At 40.3% G+C, this 19,199-nt stretch overlaps 1 protein-coding gene across 1 annotated transcript; it reads left to right on the top strand.

The window, feature by feature from the left end:
• Positions 1-5,746: 5,746 nt before the first annotated feature.
• USP1 (ubiquitin specific peptidase 1) lies at positions 5,747-18,569 on the top strand. Its single transcript, XM_009478764.2, has 8 exons — positions 5,747-5,933; positions 7,077-7,200; positions 7,561-7,668; positions 8,200-8,360; positions 8,844-9,562; positions 10,700-10,870; positions 11,986-12,187; positions 17,123-18,569. The coding sequence occupies exons 1-8, from the start codon at positions 5,764-5,766 to the stop codon at positions 17,853-17,855; spliced, it is 2,388 nt and encodes a 795-aa protein (XP_009477039.1). The 5' UTR covers positions 5,747-5,763; the 3' UTR covers positions 17,856-18,569.
• The last annotated feature ends 630 nt before the right edge of the window (positions 18,570-19,199 follow it).

Genomic DNA, 19,199 nt, shown 5'->3' with positions numbered 1-19,199 from the left:
CAGCTGCTTCCCAGTGAGGCGAGCTTCTGCTTCTCCTATACTTGCTGTCTGAAAATAAATCATGGCTTCACTGGTAGTTTTTAATGCTGAGTCATGAATCAGCTAACCAAACTGTCCTGGGTATGCCAAGTGGTGGAATCGCCCAGAGAGCTTTGTGTGTTGTAAACCTTTGGATACAATGATTACCTGGACTGTAATTACAGTTGATGCAGGCATGTCTATCTATGTAAGAAAGCAAAGGCAGGGGTGTGATTGTACTGCCACATTTAAAAAAACAATCAGTTGATAGAATTGCAGCTAAGAGTTCACCCCACCCATTAACAAAACAGGTCTCCTAGGAAGGTTTGTTAAAATTAGCTAATTATAAGGCCTCATTTCATGTTCCAAACATTACCTTGTGTCATTTGACTTGAAATCGCCTCCAGGGATGCACAGTAAATACCGAGAATGAATCCTGACTTCTACAGTAGCTCTTACACTTCAAAGGCAGTTCAAGTCTTGCTGCCACCTGTGTTAGAAAATCAGTCTGATTACTTGGTGTGGGCAGCCCATCTCTGCCATGTCCTCGATTTCTTGTCCTGTGGCTTCCCACCCAAACAACCTCATGTCCTTGACTTCACCTCTCTTCATCTTGCTGATCTCTACTCAAGAACCATCTGAAAATTCCCCTGTCCTTTCCAATAAAAAAATATTAGGACAAGATTATACGACCAAATTCTAAACCGCTGTAACTGCATTGACCTCAAAATCAACATTTGATGGCACAGAATTAAAATTAAGTACACTAAAATCAACAGCAACTAATGCTTTAGTGAATATAAAATTCAGTGTAAAAAAATACCATGTTCTGTATATTGCAAACAGTTTTCCATACAGATGACAGAGGGCAAACTTAAAGATCATTCAACCAGAATGTCTCTTCTAATTTATTGTCTTTAGAAGCCAGAGAGAACTAACTTACAAGTAAAGATAAAAAATGATGTATGGTTTGATCAAAATAATGATGATGATGGGGAATTAGGAATTTGTGAGCATGTTAAGGGAGAGAAATTATTTAGAGCAGGATAAGGGTTATACATAATCAGATGAAATTACCAGTAGAAAAAGCAAAACATATCCCAGAAGAAGACCTGACACTGAGATCTACTGGGCTGCACAACAGACTCATCACAGGATAACACAGAAGCCTCTTTGAAGGGGAGCATTTGGAAACAGACCCCGCGCTGTGGAAAAAAGGGCAGGTAATGTTTGTTCCAAACGTCTGCTGACTAAGTATTCTGAGACGTAATTTACTGTCTTATACTTACTTGATATGTTAGTTGTGTGGCAGATACATTTGTTGATTAAAATAATCATTATACCTATTAAAACTGAGTTGACTACTTCATTAACCAAATAAAATGTAATACACAGGACAAAGCCCCATAACTACCACGTGAAAAGCTGTGTATGCTCCCAGTCTCTGCAAAAATACTCTCTGCTAACGTCTCCCTTCCCTCTTTCACTCAGTTACTGCACCTGAAAGTTAAACCACGGGCCTGTAAATGTTCACAAGCCTAACTTTAAACCCAAAGCGGGGCCTTCCAAAGTCACTGATGGTGTTCCTAGGCACAGGTATACCTGAAGCTTACCTAACAGTTGTACATGTAGAAATAGATTCTCAGATTGTAAAATCCTTGGCCATAAATAGTCTTTTATCATGTTTGTTAAAGCAGATTGCAAACCACGCACTTGATGGGGTAGACTTTTATTGAAGTGCAATATCAATAAGTAATAAACAGCCTTAGTCATGCCATTTGACTTGAGATCTGTCAGGATGCGCTGCCATATCAAACACAAGCCCACCTGGAGCAACTGGACTCCTGCCCTTGGAGTTTATTCCAGTCTGTTATTGATTCAAGGTCCAAACACTTAGAGATTTCATCCTCCTCATTACTCTGTTGCTATGATGGTCTTGATTGCCCAGCACCTTCCAGCTCTTGGTGAAGCAACTCCTCAGCTGGCCACTTAAACTGGCAGCATAAAGCAGATTTAATGAAACACATTATTAAGCAACCAAGCAGTTACATGACTTCTGAGCACCACCCACCTGGATAAGATTTCCTTATACATGCCTGTTGTCTCACACAAAAGAACCTCTGTAGTCCTGAGTGTCTCTTAACTACAGTGATCTTAAGGCAATGTTTGCAAAGTGGAGCTGAATGTCATACTGCAGAACTCAGGTCAGGAAATGCAGCCACTTCCAATGGGAGCTCACTACCTCACCAACTTCGGAGCTTTGTAAATCCCACTAGCCAAGTAAACAAATCTTTGGGTCAAAATATACCTTGAGAATCTGAATGCTGGCTGCGGGGGTGATGGGCGTGTCTGTGTGCAGGCATACAAGGATATTTTACCCTGTAAGAGAAAGCAAAATATGTGTAGTAAGCATGTATTATGACTGCCAGGGTATATCTAACTTCTGGACTGCCAGGGTATATATAATTTCTGCCATAATTCACATGTATATTTGGGTATATTGATGTACAGTAATAATTAATTCATGTTGCAATGTAAAAAACATCCAAAAAGATTGCAAATAACTTTTCAAAAGAAAAATTGCTTTAAAAACGCTATTTAGACTAAGTGCCAGGCTTCCGATTTTGTTCTAGCACTAACATATTTTACTCAGCAAATTGCAAAGTTATACATTGCTGTACAAGAAATACGGGAAAAAAGCATACATGAGTCATGAGGGAACTGCCTGCAGGGAGGTTAGTGAAATACCCACAAACATGGATAGGACACTATCAGTGCTAATAACTTTTGAAAAATCGGTGTGGATCTGTGGCAACCAAGCGTGATTTGGTGGCCATCTCGTTCGCTTTAGTATTTCGCAGACAGCACAGTGGCACACTCGGGGAAGGCAGCGGGAGTTTGTCCTCAGGTCCTCCAGCTCTGTACTAAGAGTGCTTAAGTTTGGGGTAACTGCCCAAGGAGAAGGGATGCTAAGGCCTAGGTCTGGGTATGGCTTGGAGTCGGTTATGAAACTAATCCTATAAAATATCTTACTGAATAACTTAGAAAACTTTTACAAAAGTTTTCCAGTGGAGTCACGGGTGTAAATCCAGTAAACGACTGTGTTTTGGCTTAACAGGCTTTTCTTTTAATCTGTTAACATCGGTGCCTAAAAATTGTGACTGCCACATAGAGTTCCCTAGTTCTCAAGATAAAAGATGCATCTTTAAAATAGATTTCTGACATTTGGGGGCAATATTAAATTCTATAGCATCACAGGATATAGACTTAATGTATCTGTATGTTTTGTAAGAAATGTTTACTACAGCAATGCCTCCATTGTGTTTCTCCCATCTCACAGTGTCTGAGTCCTGCCAGAGGAGAGCTGTGAAAAATGTAAGACCTTATATGGAGTAAATGAAGAGCAGTTTTCAGAGCCAGATGAATTTGTGAAATATGGAACCTATTGTATATGTAAAGACAAGACCTTGTGATTCACAGCAAGTGAAGCCACAAACAAATTATTGAGGCCCTTCATCATAAACAGAACGAGTCTGTGTTCCGCAGATGTTTGCTTTGTTGCAAGACTGACACTAGATTTAAAACATTTCATTCTTTTTATTAAAAAAATGAAAGTACACTTCTCTTTAGATTAAATGGAACTGTTCCTGTTCACAGAGAGCATCTACTGATGGAGTCACAGCGGGCAAAAATTGACTTTGCTACATTTCCAGAGGTAACAAGACGTATTTTACAATCTCTCATCAGTTTGATTGTCAAAGATTTTTCTTTAAAACAAAAACATATCATTAGCCTGAGGGAAAAGAAGTCTTAGCTTTTCTGTCAAAAGGGGCCTTTTGTAAACAGTGTGATCAATCTATAGCTGCCACATACATGCCAGGTATTTACTCCCAACCACTGCCAGACTTAAGTCACTTAGATATTGTTTATACATAAAGGTTTCCACAGATCTCCTGGTACAGCTATGCCAGCAAACCTTCTCTGTAGGGGCCAGTTTAAAGAACAGAATGGAGTAACCTGTTTTCCCAAATATTGTCTTTTGTGAGTATACTGATGACCATACCAGGATTTTTTGCAGCCTTGACAACCTCAGTGAAAGCTATGATTTATTGCATTCTTCGTAGCTGTGCTGGTAAAGCTTTTTAGCACATCTCATAGGAGTTACTGAGTGCAAAAAAACCCCCCAAAAGCAGAAAGCTTGTGATACAGCAACGTTATGCATTTAGAGACTGGGGCTGAATCCTGAAGCGTATCATCCCCAGCGCATCTTGATGTAACACCGTGTCGGCTGGGCAAGCTCTGGCCGGCGCCGCAGCCGCCCGCCCGCCCGTGGACTCTGCGCACACCCGGAGGCGGAGGGAAGCCCCGAAGGCCGCAATGGCAGACCTTCTCCCCTTCCCCTCCCAGCCGGGGCGAGCGATGTCCCTGCCGCAGCGGGCTCACGACCGCCGAAACCAAGCGGGCTTTAGAAGGGCAGCCAGAAACACGCTCGCACGCCCCGCCCGCGGGCCGCGGTCGCGAACAGGCGGCGCCGAGACCGGCGAGGGCGGCGGGGCGGGAAGAGGGGCTGCGGCCTGAGGGCTCTGCCTCCGGCCTCGCAGCGCGCGCCAGCCGCGTTTGCCGCTCGCTTTTCGCCGTCAGGCGCCCGGCTGTGGCTGGCCGTGTCGGCCCGGCGATGCCGCCGGCTCGGGGCGGCGCTGGGGAGCGGGCCGACCGGGTGCCGCCGGCGGCGGGGGGGGCGGGGGGCCGAGCCCCCGCCCCGGCCGTTACCTCAGGCCCGCTCGCACCGCGCCGCCATGCGCCGCGCGCCTCTCGCTGCGATTGGCGGAGGCGGGGAGGGGCGGGGCTAGAGCGGGACCAATCCACCGCCGTCGGGGGGGCGTCTCGGCGGAATGGTTCGGCCCAGCCGCCTCCCCTCCCCCCTCGCGAGCCCGAGCCCTTTGGCCGGGCCGTTACGAGCGCCCGCGCGCGCCCAGGCAGGACCCCGCGGGCTGCCTGCCACGCTGCCTGACGGCGGCGGCGCAACAGGCGCGGCGCCGGCGCTGCCGGCGGGCCCGTGGGGAGGTGTCGCTCGGTCGCCACAAGCTGGTGGGAGACGGCCCGCCGGCGGTCACCATGGCCCTTCGGTCCGGGCAGGCGCCGGCGGCGGCTTCCGCTCCGGCGTTTGAGCGGGGCGGCCGCGAGCGCCTGGGCGCGAGGAGGGGTGAGGGCGCGGGTCCTGGCGGCGCGGAAAACGCGCCAAGTTTCCCGTGGTGGGGAGAGCGGCGCCGGGGCGCCCCGTGGTCTCCATGGCAACCGGCGGGCGGCGGCGGCGGCCCGCGCCGTGCCAGCATGTAGCGGTGAGGAGAGGCGGCTCCGCCGCGGCCGCGATCCGCTCCCGCGGGCCCCGGGCCCGCTCCCGGGGGCCGGGCCGGGCCCGCCGCGCCGTCTCCGCCGGCGGGCGAGCGGCCTCCCGGGCGGGCGGGACCCTGAGGGCGGGCGGCGCGGGGCAGTGTCCCGCGGGCCGGGCGGGAGGCGGGAGGCGCGGGCGGTGCCGCCGGGGCGGGGAGGCGGCTGTCAGAGCCCGGGGCGGGGGGCTCCGGGGCCGCGCTCCGCTCCAGCGCCCGGTGCTGCTTCCCGCAGTAAAAGTAAATGGCGACGCGTGTGTGTGTGCGTGTGCGTGTGTGTGTGCGCCAGGTGTGAGCGGCGAGCGCAGCTTCCCGGCCGGGCTGGCCGCCTACCCCGCTCACCTGCCCGCCAGGAAAGATGCCCGGGGTCTTGCCGAGTGACAGCACCGGGCCTGCGAGAGGGAGCCCCTCGAAGAAGAACAGGCTTTCGCTGAAGCTCTTCCAAAAAAAGGAAGCGAAAAGAGCGCTGGATTTTACAGAGTCCCAGGAAAATGAACAAAAGAGTTCAGAATTCAGAGGCTCTGAGATGTATGTAAGAGTTTCGATCTGAATAAGCGTTTCTGGTTGTATTGTGAAAGTAGTCCGGTAGCTGAACAAGAGTTATGTTTGATGTAATGGATAAACAAGGCTGCTCCATCCAGTCATTTCAGTTGTATGTTCTTGCATAAGTATGCGCTTCAACGTGTACTAAATAAAGCCTTAAGCCAAGTTAATCAAACCGAACGAACTATTCGCTACCACGAATTTCTAGAACTATTTACTTTTAAGAAGACACGTTTGCCATACTATGGATGTTCAGCTGGCTGGCATAAAACTTTTTAATAACTTGAAGAAGTTAGTTTATTTGAAGTTAATACAAGTTAGTTATTCTGATGCTGAATTATTTAAGGTGTATTAAAATGTAGGTTTTTGCAAAGTGAGCTTTAATAAAAAATTTAAAGGTTATTTCTGCTGCAAGTAAAAGAATCGATTGCACTGCTTACTGTCGTTCATTAGGGTGTTTCAAGCCTTGAGCAAATCTGTCAGCTTGTTTTGTTGCAGCTAGTGAGGCAATTTAAATCGAAAAATTGCTTAATCATGGTCAATTACAAATGTGTTTAAAATTTGGTTCTGTTGTGTCAGTATGGTGCTTTATCACTGCATATAATGTGTCAGGTTCATTGGTTTGGGTTTTGTGGGGTTTCCCCCTCGCCATTTTTATCCTTTTGGTTTGCGTCCAGAAATGAAGTGATGTGAATCTGGAGCAGGGAATAGTAATAGAAAATATGCGCTAGACACGTTTTTCTTAGCACTGCCTTAGGAATGAACGAAGAACATACAAAAGTATTTTAAAGAAAACTTTTTTGGTTCCTTGAATCGGTCTCCTGATATTTTTTTTGAAAAATACATACTGGAACTAATGGCAGATTTGCCTGCTTCTTGTAAACCTGTCTGGTTTTGTGTAGGTTGCTGTAAAGAAGGGTTATAGTTGAGGAGTCTGTGTTTGAGTGCCCAGAGTAGCCATATGGAGTCTCTCAGAAACACTGACTAATATGTACAGATCAAAATCATGTCATTAATTCTGTAAGCTAGCTCTGAGATGGTGGATGGCCAGGAGAGAGATGTGCATGCATATCAGAAGGTGTAACTTTCAAAAATTGTCTCTTACACGCTGTTTTCTCTATTTAATAGTGATCAGGTTGTTCCTGCAGCACAGCCTCCCTCACTTGTTAGCTGTGAGAAAAAGGACAGCATGTTGCCTTTTGTGGGCTTGAACAATCTGGGTAACACTTGTTACCTTAACAGCGTACTTCAGGTAAGATCGTGTTCAGGGGCCTCAGAAAGCTAATTTTATTTTGGTTAAGCATAAGTGGATGTGATTTGCAGTTTGATATTACATAGAAGGTGTCTGGATGTAGTATGAAGGGAATCTGATTACAGTGGGGGAAAAAAAAAAGATACTACAGGAAATGTGTGCACTGTAAGTTGCCTTGATTGGGTAATTTTTCAGTTTACGTACTCTGGCCACCTCCCTGCTATGAATAATCCTGTATCTTTGCATGCTGTGGAGAAGTCTTGGGAGATGCAAAGCTAGTTTGATCATAAATGTGGGTATGTCCATTCAGTAAATTCTTATTTTACTAATTATTCTCTTGCTTTAAACTGTTGCTTTCAGGTATTATATTTTTGTCCTGGTTTTAAAACTGGAGTAAAGCATTTATATAATATCATTTCAAAGAAGAAAGAATCTTTGAAGGATGAAGGAGAGCAAAAAGCAGAAAAGGTAACGTATCATGTTCCTTTACTTGTCATTTTGCAAGTGAGGCTGCACGCCAGGAGTATAATGAAAATTTAAATGCGATTTCTTCTGTTTGTCAGAAGTTTTGCAGTATTGTTTTCTACAGTGCTATTTCAGGTAAAGATAGATTTGAGTTGTTTTGAACTTGTGTTCAAACTTGAGTGTTCAGAGTGTCTGTAAACTTGTAAGCACGAGTCTTTAACAGAAGAAATTGGAGACTATCTCACCATGTTTCTAACATTAAGATAATTAAGATACAGTACTTTGAGTGGATGGAAATTGGAGTTTGGGCAAAGATGGTTTGTGTTTTTAAAATCATGGATAGCCTGGCTTTACATTTGTTTTCTACTGGCAAAAGAGCAATATATTGTCTGAAACTCACTTGTTGCCCATAGCAGACAAATAATCTGTCAAATGTCTGTTGGAATACTAAGTGAGGGCAGGAGAGAAAAAGTTTAACTTGTTGTTACAGACAAAACTGCAAGTGTTTTTATTCTTTTTATATTGTTATTGCAGGGAAATTGTAAAGAAGATCCACTGGCAAGTTACGAACTAATCTGCAGTTTGCATTCATTGATTCTTTCAGTTGAGCAGCTTCAAGCCAGCTTTCTCTTAAATCCGGAAAAATACACAGATGAACTTGCTACTCAGCCACGAAGGCTATTAAATACCCTTAGGTACAAATTGTCTTGTCTTAAACACATTGTCAGAATTTTCACCTGAAGTTTTGAGGTCATTGTACAGTACAGCATTAGAGACTTACGGGAGGTAGATGGTCTTGAATTTGGGGCATCATTATAGGAAGTTTTGCATGTTTATTGTTACCCCTATGATATCTTAAATTTGAAAGTAAATTTTCATCTTGTAAGAATATAATTTAAATCCAGCAGCGGATTTAAAACAGTACTTAGCCTTAAGTATTCTCATTGACCTGAGAAGGACCACTACCAGGTCACAATTGAATGCGTGTTTAAATGCATAAGGCTGTAGCTACCTTCTCACAGCTGTGTGTGACTGAGAGGACTTCTCTCTAGGCCTGAAGAGGATTGTCCCCTGCTTTTATATCTAAACTCCCTAATTTAAATCTCAAATCATGTTAGCTAGTCAGTAAAGAATAACTAGTCTTCATTGCCTTGCTCATTTACTTTTACTTTTAATAGAGAGCTCAACCCTATGTATGAAGGCTACTTGCAGCATGATGCCCAGGAAGTTCTGCAGTGTATCCTGGGTAACATTCAAGAAACATGTCAGCTACTGAAGAAGGAAGAATTGAACAAACTGCCCATGGAAGAGCCTGCAGCTAAACTGGAGGAAAAACTTAATCGAAATACTGAGAGCAATGGAACTGGCAACCCTGCTGAGGAGGAGGATAATGTACCAAGTAACCATGTTGGAGAGATGGCTGAAGACAAGCTACTCAAAGGAAATGGGAAAAGAAAAAGTGATGCTGAGGGTGGCAATGCAAAGAAAAAATCCAAAGTATCAAAAGAGCAAATTGCAGCAGAAGAAAATCAAAGACAAACCAGGTCAAAGAGGAAAGCAACAGGAGAAAAGCTAGAAAATCAAACCGATGCCATTGCCAAGTGTTCCAGTGAAAATGAGAGTGCAAAGCCAACGCAGAAGAAGTCACGGCTTAGATTAAACTGGTTAAAATCTTCATGCAAACAGCCTAGTATTCTGTCTAAATTTTATAGTCTAGGAAAGTTAACTACAAACTTGGGATCGAAAGACCCAGGGAAAGAATATGATGACTCTGAGCTTGAAGAGTCGTCTGTAAAGTCCGAAAATGGTAACAATATTAAAGAAGAATATCATGAACCAGCATCTCCTGTGGAAAGCAGTAATGAAAAAGGAACTGAAAAAGAACCAAAAAAGGAAGGTTGGTGAACAAATGTATGGGCTTAAAATTAGTATGATATGCATGGGAAGTCAGCCTTCAGACTGTGTAGCCAGTAGAGCTCTCCATAGAGCTCTCCGAATACAAAACTACATTTTCAGGAGTTGAAAAAGATTTTTATGAAAGAGAATTTATTTTTACACGTTTGTGATTTTTTTTTTTTTAAAAAAAAACAAAACTTGACCGGTTTAGCTGAGAGCTCAAGAGGTATTTCTCTAACATTATGTAATCATTGTACAATAGAAAAAAAAGTCTGAATAGTACCAGGTTTATATATTATCACTAATTTTTGTCATCTATAGAAATAGCAAGTGGATTCAAGATGTAAAGGAAGATTAGTCAGGAACAAACACAATCAAACCCCATTGGCTATGAATTTGTGTCTCAAGTCTTTACGTATAATATCCTCTCCTTCCCTCCCTATTCTTCAGTCCTTCCATATTTTCAACCTTCCCAGGAACTAGGAAAGACACCGGATGTATTATATACGCTAATTGTCTGGCAGGTATGGATTTTGTTTGTGTCAATGAAACAAGATACTTCTGAGGGAAGGCCATGATATGAATTCAGTAGTTAGTATGGAACTTACTTTCTGATCCAACCACCAATTTTAATAAAAATCCGAAGGAATGCAGAATCTTTTGAGATCTCCATTTCTTCAGCAGATTTGACTAAAATTTGCCAAGTTCAGAAAGCATTGGAGGAGAGGACTGAGAATAAATAGAGACCAGGCAAAAATACAAGTGTGATCTTCCCCGAGAAGACTAAAAGTCCATACTATGAAGGCAGTGTGTTGATGACAAACACAAATTTTCCAGAATGTGACACCGTTACACTTAACGTATAAAACAAGAACCTAATCTTAAGACAGAAATTAAGGTTTGAGGGCCAAGAGAAAGGGGCTCCCTATTCAGTAACAAATAGATGATATTGTGAAAATTGCATGCGATAAGCAGCTTTGTTTGTTTGTTTGTTTGTTTTTTTTAAATTCCTATCTGGAATCCCTAAAAGGCCATGTCTGTCTGTAACACAGTGATTTTTCCAAGAAGGAGCCAGGTTCTGAAGTGTCTTTTGAATAAAATGCATCTTGGTAAGTGATCTGGCATATATTTTCTCTAGGTACAGAGCTGGCTGTTTTTGAGCTAGTGGAGAAACTGTTCCAGGGCCAGTTAGTACTGAGAACAAGATGCTTGGAGTGCGAGTGCTTTACTGAAAGAAGAGAAGATTTTCAGGACATCAGTGTTCCTGTGCAAGAAGATGAACTTTCTAAAACTGAAGAGAGTTCTGAAAGTAAGTAATTATCGACGAGGTTGTGATACATTTCTGTTTCAGCCAGCCATTGAGGAAGGACAGTACCATATTTATTGAGGAACACTGCTCCTGTTTGTGCTGTTCTGTTATCTCTTGTCCTGATTAACTTTAGACTTTGGAAACACAGCGCTGATAATGTAGACAGGTCCAGACAGTATTAAAATTGTTTCAGGTCTTAACATGTAACACAGACTGGTTACAGTCCTTCACTCATGTACATGTTTTCCTGCTTATAAATAGGTATTTTGTTTGATTTGGGTTACCCTTTCTTCCTAGACAAGAAATTATTCTGCTTTTTCTTCATTTTATAAGAACTATCTGCATTTTTTCTCAAAAATAAAAGAAATGAGAAACCAGCTTGTTTTTTGTTAGTGTAAAAAAAATATTTTTTCAGTATTTTAGACTGTCATTACCTTAATAGCGTTTGGTTTATGTTTGTAAATGTTAGTCCTCTGGTATCTTTCACAACTTTTAGTGATCTATACTTAGTTTTAGCTATTTTCAAAAGCAAGCATGGCAACAATATATTTCGAAATTCTGAATTTTAAAAAGATTTTTTTTTAGTTCTCATGGACTGGAGCAACTTTTACTATTTTTGCCCTCCCTGTTTTGTTGAAGGACTTCAGAATAAAATGTGTGTGGTGGTGTTCATACAAAAACGCTACTGACATCGTAGGCGATCTTGTCATTACCAGTGTGAAGGTGTCAGGGGAGGCAAAATGTAAAAAGTGAAAGGGAACTTCCTGGTTACTTTGGAAGTTTACCTTAATGAGCAAAAACCTGGTCTCAAATACATGCACCCAATTTCCAGACATGGCAACAGCATTGGTATGTGCAATCTGAAGACAAGCTTTGGGAAAACCGTAAATTTTGAGTAATAATGGCCATTAAGTGACATTTTCATCACTTCCTGAAATGATTCAAAGATTTGAATACATATTCTATTTCATACATATTGAGTGTTCTTTATAGTGTTGATAGTAGTTTTTGAACATGTCTTAACTTGACATACTTTGTTTTGTTGTTATTCTGGTGGGATGCCTTGGAAATGTAAATAATAGCATATCTGTGAATGTAATGATTCTCTTTTATAGTTTCTCCAGAGCCAAAAACAGAAATGAAGACTCTTAAATGGGCAATTTCACAGTTTGCGTCAGTGGAAAGGATTGTGGGAGAGGATAAATACTTCTGCGAAAACTGCCATCATTACACAGAAGCAGAACGCAGCCTTTTATTCGATAAAATGCCTGAAGTTATAACAATTCATTTGAAGTGCTTTGCTGCTAGTGGCTTAGAGTGAGTATGCAGATTGACTATATTATGAAACTCTGTGCTGTTGGAAGGGAAAACTTATCAGAAGAGATGAAAATGTTTTGTAACTTTTCCAAAAGCAAAAGCAGATTTCTGTATTGAAATTAATTTCAACCAGTGGGACACAGCCCCTAGTTGCATAAAGGCTTTCTATGATTACAAGTAGTGGCAGAAATTACCTCTAGGAAAATATACTTGAGGAGACTTCTTAAAAAAATTGTGTTATCTGTATTCTTAGAATAGCCTGATATCCTGATGTTTCTTAAAATGTTGTTTACTTTTAGTATCACCTGTGTGAGTTTAGAGGCAGATTTAAGTACTTTAGCAGAACAAGTAATGAGAACAGATCTGAATTTTATGGTCGCAGCTAGTAATCCTTTGGTCTCTAACTGAATGTGAGTACTAAAATTCAGAAAAAAAAAATCAGGAGATAAACATTTTAAAGAGCTAACACACGTTGCAGAAAAATTGATCAATTCCTTTAAAAATACAGTAATATTAATGTCATTGATATTCAACTGCTGAGCAATCAGTTTGATGCATATACGGTAGAAATCCTTATTTTTTGAAAGAGATTATTCTTATGAGAGCGTTTTTACCTTTTTTTTTTTCATACTTAGAAATTTAGGGATTTTCTTTGGGAGGGGAGGAAAAAAAAAAAAAGAAGAAAAACCTGTCCCTACAGTACCATACACAAATGAAACAATGCCATGACACTTTATGCATGGCATTTTGCAGTAAACTATTTCTCCACTGAGATTCAAATAATGACAAATTACAGAAGGCTTCATCAGAAGAAACTTCTTAAAATTATAAAATATTCCCCAGATCCTTTAGAAAATTGTTACACCCTTAATTGCATTTTTGAGAGTGACTATGCAATCTTAGTAACATTTGCAGACTTGGCCTGTATTTTCAACTTCTCCTGTTATTCACTAAAACATAACTTGCTACCTGCATTAACTTTGCTGGATGCAGCAAGAGAGGATAAACTTGTGTTGGTTTCAGCATCCCCCTAGCTGGCATCTGTTCAGAGCGCCAAGCACACTTCTTTGCTGCAGCCTGTGTTTTATAGCCTGATGGCTAGGCGTAGTTCTGAGGCTTAACACTGAGCTGCTTTGTGATGTGCAGTAAGTTATTTAGGCACAAATTAGTTTGGCCTGTTACCCACCCAGTTCCTTGTGCTTTGCATTTCCCTGTTGGTTGGCTTTAGACCTTCAGAGCCACTTTGCCAGCAGGAAGTCTAATGCATGAAGTCTTCCATGGCATTTAGTTTATAATATTTGTGTCACCGATATAATCTAGAAGTTGAAGTGTGTAGGATCTTTGGCACTATACAGGTACAAAATGTAAGTTGACAGATGATTTGTCAGAGGATGCTCTATGAACAAGTGCTGATAACTGTGGTCAGTATAAATCAGATTTGTAAAATAACTATTGTCAAGGATTATGTTAAGATACGTTTACAGGTAGTTTGCTGAGATTATTAAAACTAGAATTCTCACTCTGCCTGTTTTTAGGAGTATCTAGGTTTCTGACAAACTAGAAAGGAAACGTCCTCTGTCTCTGTAATGTCTGCTAACTTCTCTTCATACAAGTCTAGGATCATAACATACAAAATTGTCTTTTCATTGTTCTACAAAATATTTGACTGTCACAAGAAGGCAGAGAAAAAGTTACACATCTTTTAAAAATCGTAGTGCTTATTGTTGATTAGCCCTTGATGCGAGATGGTATCTTGGTAGCGTTATAGGCTATTTAAAAAAAATACAACCTGAGATGTCCACCTGAAAGGAAACCTGAATATTATCCTCAGTTTGCTCCTACATTTGCTACTTTCTTGTTTCTGTGAGGAAGTACTTGCAGCTTGCAGGTTAACCAGCCATCTCCTGAATCACTTACCTCTTCTTCTGTCCTGGCAGTCTTCAGGTCCTTGCTCCAAAATACTCAGACCTATATCTGGGTCACACTGAATCCAATCTCTTGTGGTGTTCCTCATGTGTCCTCTGCATCATGCCATACATTTTCTGCCAAGTGCTAGCAGCCAGAGATTAAGGAAGTAAGAGTGGAAAAATCAGATGTAGAACTGAAGTCAGTGATGAAGCTGAAACTACTTCGGAGACTGTTTCCCAATTTTTGGCTTGGGTGTTTTATCTTGGACAAAACCATGTCATTTCTAAACATCTTGATTTGGAGTAATAAAGCACAGCTGCAAATCAAATGGGGAAGAGCCAAGGCTAGTAAATGAAAGCACTGGCTTACTCCATAGTATCCAGAGTCACTCTTACAGTGATTTTTGAACAATGAGCTTTGATGGAGCTTCTCCCAATTGACTTACGTAAACTTGTAATCTACTCTCTTTATATATGAGATGGCAATGGTTTGCCCTAAAAGTAGTAACGGACTGTTTTGCTGGCCTTAAACTAAGATTTTTAAACTAGGAATCTTCATACAACTTCTCTTCGCTCCCACAAAAATTTAGAAATCTTGTCTGCTTCTCAGTTGTGCTCTACTGAGTTTTCTGATGACTGAGTTTTAAATAAATTAAGAGAAATGAAGCAGAAAGGAATGGTAATGTAAATATTTGCAGTTAGTAGGGATTTGCTTCCTCTTTTCTAGATGCTGGCTCGCAAAGCATTTGGTTTTTGTAAATAAAGCAGCCAGTGTGAAAAATCTACTTGCCTGGGGATGAGTAATTCTCTTTGGCAAGTGTGTGTGTGGGGAAAAAAATGCTAGGCCATGTGTGCTCAGACTGGGAAGCTATTAAGAAATGTGTAACTGGTAACATCTAATCAAGCATTTCCACTATATAAATTTAACAATTGGTGAGAAAATTAGATTTTTGTCTTGTGAAATGGTATCAGGTAAGAGAAGTTATTTTTTTCTTTTTCTTTTTTTTTTCTTTTTTTTTTCTTTTTTTAAAGGCTTACTTTAAGTTTTGTTACAGTCACATTTGCTAATTAGTGACAGCAGTGCTTATGCCACTGGAAATCTTTATTTGGAGTATTCCACATCCTTATGTGTTAAAAGCGTTGCTGTAAAATAGCTTAAGTCTTTAAGGGTCTAAAATAATTTGAGGTATTAATTCAGTACAGTGGGGAAAGTTCCACTAATTTGTGGCCTCAAAAGATGTAGTTGCAGAAATAAAGTTTGTTGTGTATGAACTACTGTGCATCAGTCAGAGGAGGCAGCGTACTTGGCATGCAATTTTTCTGTCTTCAGATTCTTATTAAGAAGAACAAAAAGCTAATAGGAAAAGATTTCCTCTCTTATTTCCTCCTCTCCAAATCTTTCTGATGCTGGATCTCATTCTGAAGAAAGGTAGAGCCTGTTTTTTAATGTTTTATGTTAATATGATTGTCATAGTGTGCTTGAGTGGAACTGGATTTCTGATCTAGAGTATCAGCAAGCAGTTTCTCTGTTTTTTGACTCTCTTCTGAGTATCTCTATTTCTGGCTACTAATAATAGGGATTTTCAGAAGATTTAAGTTTTATTATTTCTGATTATATGCTCTTTTATGTTTCTTTCAGTGTAGTGAAATGTTCATAGTAAGCCTAGGTCTAAAATGATATTTCAATTAATTAGACTTGAGTGACTGAGGACATCTGTGTGTGTGTAAATGTATTTATGTTTATAAGGGTTTATGGCTGTGAACATTAGTGAAATGTTCAGAACCACAGCAGAATCAAAACTAAACCCATTAAAACAAAAGTAATATTCTGTTACTGCAATTATGCTTATACTGTTACGCCGTATCTACAATTTCCTTGGATTAAAGATAGTTATTTTTTCTTATGATAAAATGCAAGTTGATTCATAGTAGTTGCTATAGTTCTTTGGAACCTAAGTTTTACAGCGTTTGTCTATATTCCCCTATATTTTTCCCTACAACACCCTAACAGTTGAGCAAGACTGAATCATCACTGAGATCTATTAGGACATCATAACATATCGTTAAATAAAGGGGTTAATTAAATTGGGCTGATGCAATATGTAAATCATGTAAGATCAGAATCATTCAAGGACGCTAATACACAATAATGTAAAAGTCCCAACACTTATTTTCTTTTCAAGCTCTTTAGAAGATCATTATTATAATGAAGGGACTTAAACTTTTCTTACTGTAAATTTTTGCACTATCAACAAAATGCTAAATATTTATGGACTACTAGCTGCTTTTTCAAAGTAAATCAGCTAGATAATTGTTCAAAACAATGAATAACATAGGACAGTTAACGAAGAATAATCCCTAGTAATAAGAAAGTGTTAGTAATTTATTCATCCTTAGATAACCATTGCATTACCATTGGCAGTGTATTACAGTGCACTAAGATGATCTGAGAAAAATTACTTACCCAGTTTTTCTGAGTGATATTAAAGCTACTTAAGTGAAACAGATTTGTATTCCTTTATTTAGTAAATGACTCTTTCAAAGGTTTTGGGAAAAAAAAAATCCACCCCTGCTTACTTCAACCTTGGATGTTGAAGGGGTTTTTTTGTTTGTTTGTTTTTAATCTGGAAAGCAGGATAGTGTCTGGGAAGAAGTGCAAGTATTTGTGCATAGAAGCACAAGTGATAACTGAACAATTAGGTTAACTCCTTTTATCGTCACTATTTAAACATTAACTTTAGTCGATACTTCAGAAAAAGGGAATCTCTTAAATAGTTAAAATACATAGTTACTAGGCTGTAAGATTTAACATTATACATACTCGTAAAAAAGGTCTTTACTAAACAGGGATGGCTGGGACAGATGCTCATGATAAGCAGTTTGAAAAGTGAGCAGCTTCTTCCATTCAGATCGCCCATGTCTTTTTAACAGAAGGAAATTAATATAGATACAATACGTGGGCCGCTTAAAGCAGTATTTATTGTGAGCTGTTGTCGCAAGAGGTTTTAACTTTGTGTTTCTTCTGAAGGTTTGATTGCTATGGTGGACTATCCAAGATAAACACTCCCTTACTGACGCCTCTCAAACTGTCACTAGAAGAATGGAGCACAAAGCCGACCAATGACACCTATGGATTATTTGCAGTGGTAATGCACAGCGGCATTACAATTAGCAGTGGACACTATACAGCTTCTGTCAAAATTACAGATCTTAATAGCCTAGAGTTAGATAAGGGAAACTTCATCACTGACCAAATGTACGAAATGATTAAACCAGAACCACTGAATGAGGAGGAGGCAAGAACTGTTGCTGAAGACTACGACGATGGTGAAGTCTCTTTTAGAGTCAATGGAAATGCACAGCCGGGTAAAGTTCTGAACAAAAAGAATGTGGAAGCTGTCGGACTTCTTGGGGGGCAGAAGAGCAAGTCTGACTGTGACCTGTACAACAACAAACCAGCTAACCCTGAGAAGTTTCTTAACGTAGTTACTGAAAACAGAAATCCCGAGTCTAGCAGTAGTAACGGAAGCGCAGAGTGCAGCACAGAACGCAGCGAGCAAAATGGTGTTGCTTCCAGTGGACTAGAAAACAAAGCTCTGTATGTACTGCAGAGCCTGAAAGAGTATGAAGGGAAGTGGCTGCTTTTTGATGATTCTGAAGTGAAGGTTACAGAAGAAAAGGACTTTCTGAATTCTCTTTCTCCAACATCATCATCTACATCAACTCCTTACCTACTGTTTTATAAGAAAATTGTAGAGTGATACTGTATTTTGACTGTAAATATTAGGGATTTGCATACACCTATTGGTCTGACTTGCATCAAAACTACCTGGAAGAAACAGCTGTTTGTTTTTGAAGCTACTGGATCATAATATTTCTGGTCTTTTTGTTCGGTGTAAGTGGCTCAACTTGAATTAACAAACCATGACCTAGAACTTAACTCACATAATAACTTTTATGCTGGAGAATAGTGATATTACCTTTTAGAAATACCAATTTGTATAGTTCCTAAATGATGCCTACAGTACACAGTAGTGGTTTTAACACAACTCTAGGTCTCAGACATGCCTATTGTATTATTAGCTTTTTTTTTAAATAAAAGTTATTTGTATTCATATTCTGGAGTAAATGTATATTAACTAGCAAATTTCATCAGAAGTTGTGTATTTTTGTAACTTTGGAAGTAATACTTCATATTTAGTCTTTGGGTAATCAATGTGGTTTATTCTCCTTATCCAGTTCTATACTGCTCAGTGCAACCTGAAGCACAAGAAAAGGGTTTTGTAACCTTGTTTAGTGTATTGGAAGGAACTGAATTTAATAGAAATGTTTGAATGGTCTAACTTGCATCTTGTTGCATAGGTGTTAAATGGGCAAAGTGTAAAATAGGTGTGATTAATACTTCCAAACAGGGGGAGCGTGTAGTGTAATTAAAATAATTTTGTACTTCTAAGAGTAAAGCCCTCTAATATGCATATCTGTTTGGGTGGATTTGGAACTTAGTGGTGATCTTTTAACAGTTAATTTGTACTTGGAGCTCACTGAAATGTGGGGAAAACGAAAGCATTTAGCTTTGATGCTTTGTTAAGAATGTATATATGAAATAAAAAAATTATTATATGCATCCGAGATGGCTAGATCAGACTTCTGTGTTTGGAGAGGGAAAAGCAGAAAGTGAAAGTGGCTGGGCACTGTTACAAAAAGGTTGGGCAACTATCTATCTTGGAGAAACAGAAGATTTAAAGTGCTTTAAAAAATAACATTTTCTCTTTTTTTAACTGATTCTTGTACAACATATCCTAATTTGAAGGCACTTGATGACTAGAGGTAAGGTTCAGAGGCAAGGGGAAAGGGAAACAGATTATTGTAAAAACAAGTGAAATGTTTGGCACTAAATACTAGAGATTAAAATCCCAAATCATATATTAGATGCTGAAATGTTAACGTGAATCCTATAAACTGCAGACAATTAAAATCTTAAAAATATGACACACAACAGGATGAGTGTTGTCACAGGATGGATGGAATGACATGAAGTGCTGCTGCAGAGAGAGACAAGGGAAGATACACAGGATGTGAGTATGCCCTAGTTTTCTGGATATATT

This window comes from Pelecanus crispus, chromosome 5, assembly GCF_030463565.1.
Source record: "Pelecanus crispus isolate bPelCri1 chromosome 5, bPelCri1.pri, whole genome shotgun sequence".
Classification (NCBI taxonomy): domain Eukaryota; kingdom Metazoa; phylum Chordata; class Aves; order Pelecaniformes; family Pelecanidae; genus Pelecanus; species Pelecanus crispus.
The sequence above is the reverse complement of the archived record's forward strand: the minus strand, read 5'-3'. Positions and strand labels throughout refer to the sequence as shown.

Bases quoted from the DNA above. Each gene is read 5' to 3' on its own strand.
- USP1 (XM_009478764.2), top strand. From the start codon at position 5,764: ATGCCCGGGGTCTTGCCGAGTGACAGCACCGGGCCTGCGAGAGGGAGC. The intron at 5,934-7,076 runs GTATGTAAGAGT...TCTATTTAATAG, and splicing joins GAATTCAGAGGCTCTGAGAT to TGATCAGGTTGTTCCTGCAG. The intron at 8,361-8,843 runs GTACAAATTGTC...TACTTTTAATAG, and splicing joins AGGCTATTAAATACCCTTAG to AGAGCTCAACCCTATGTATG.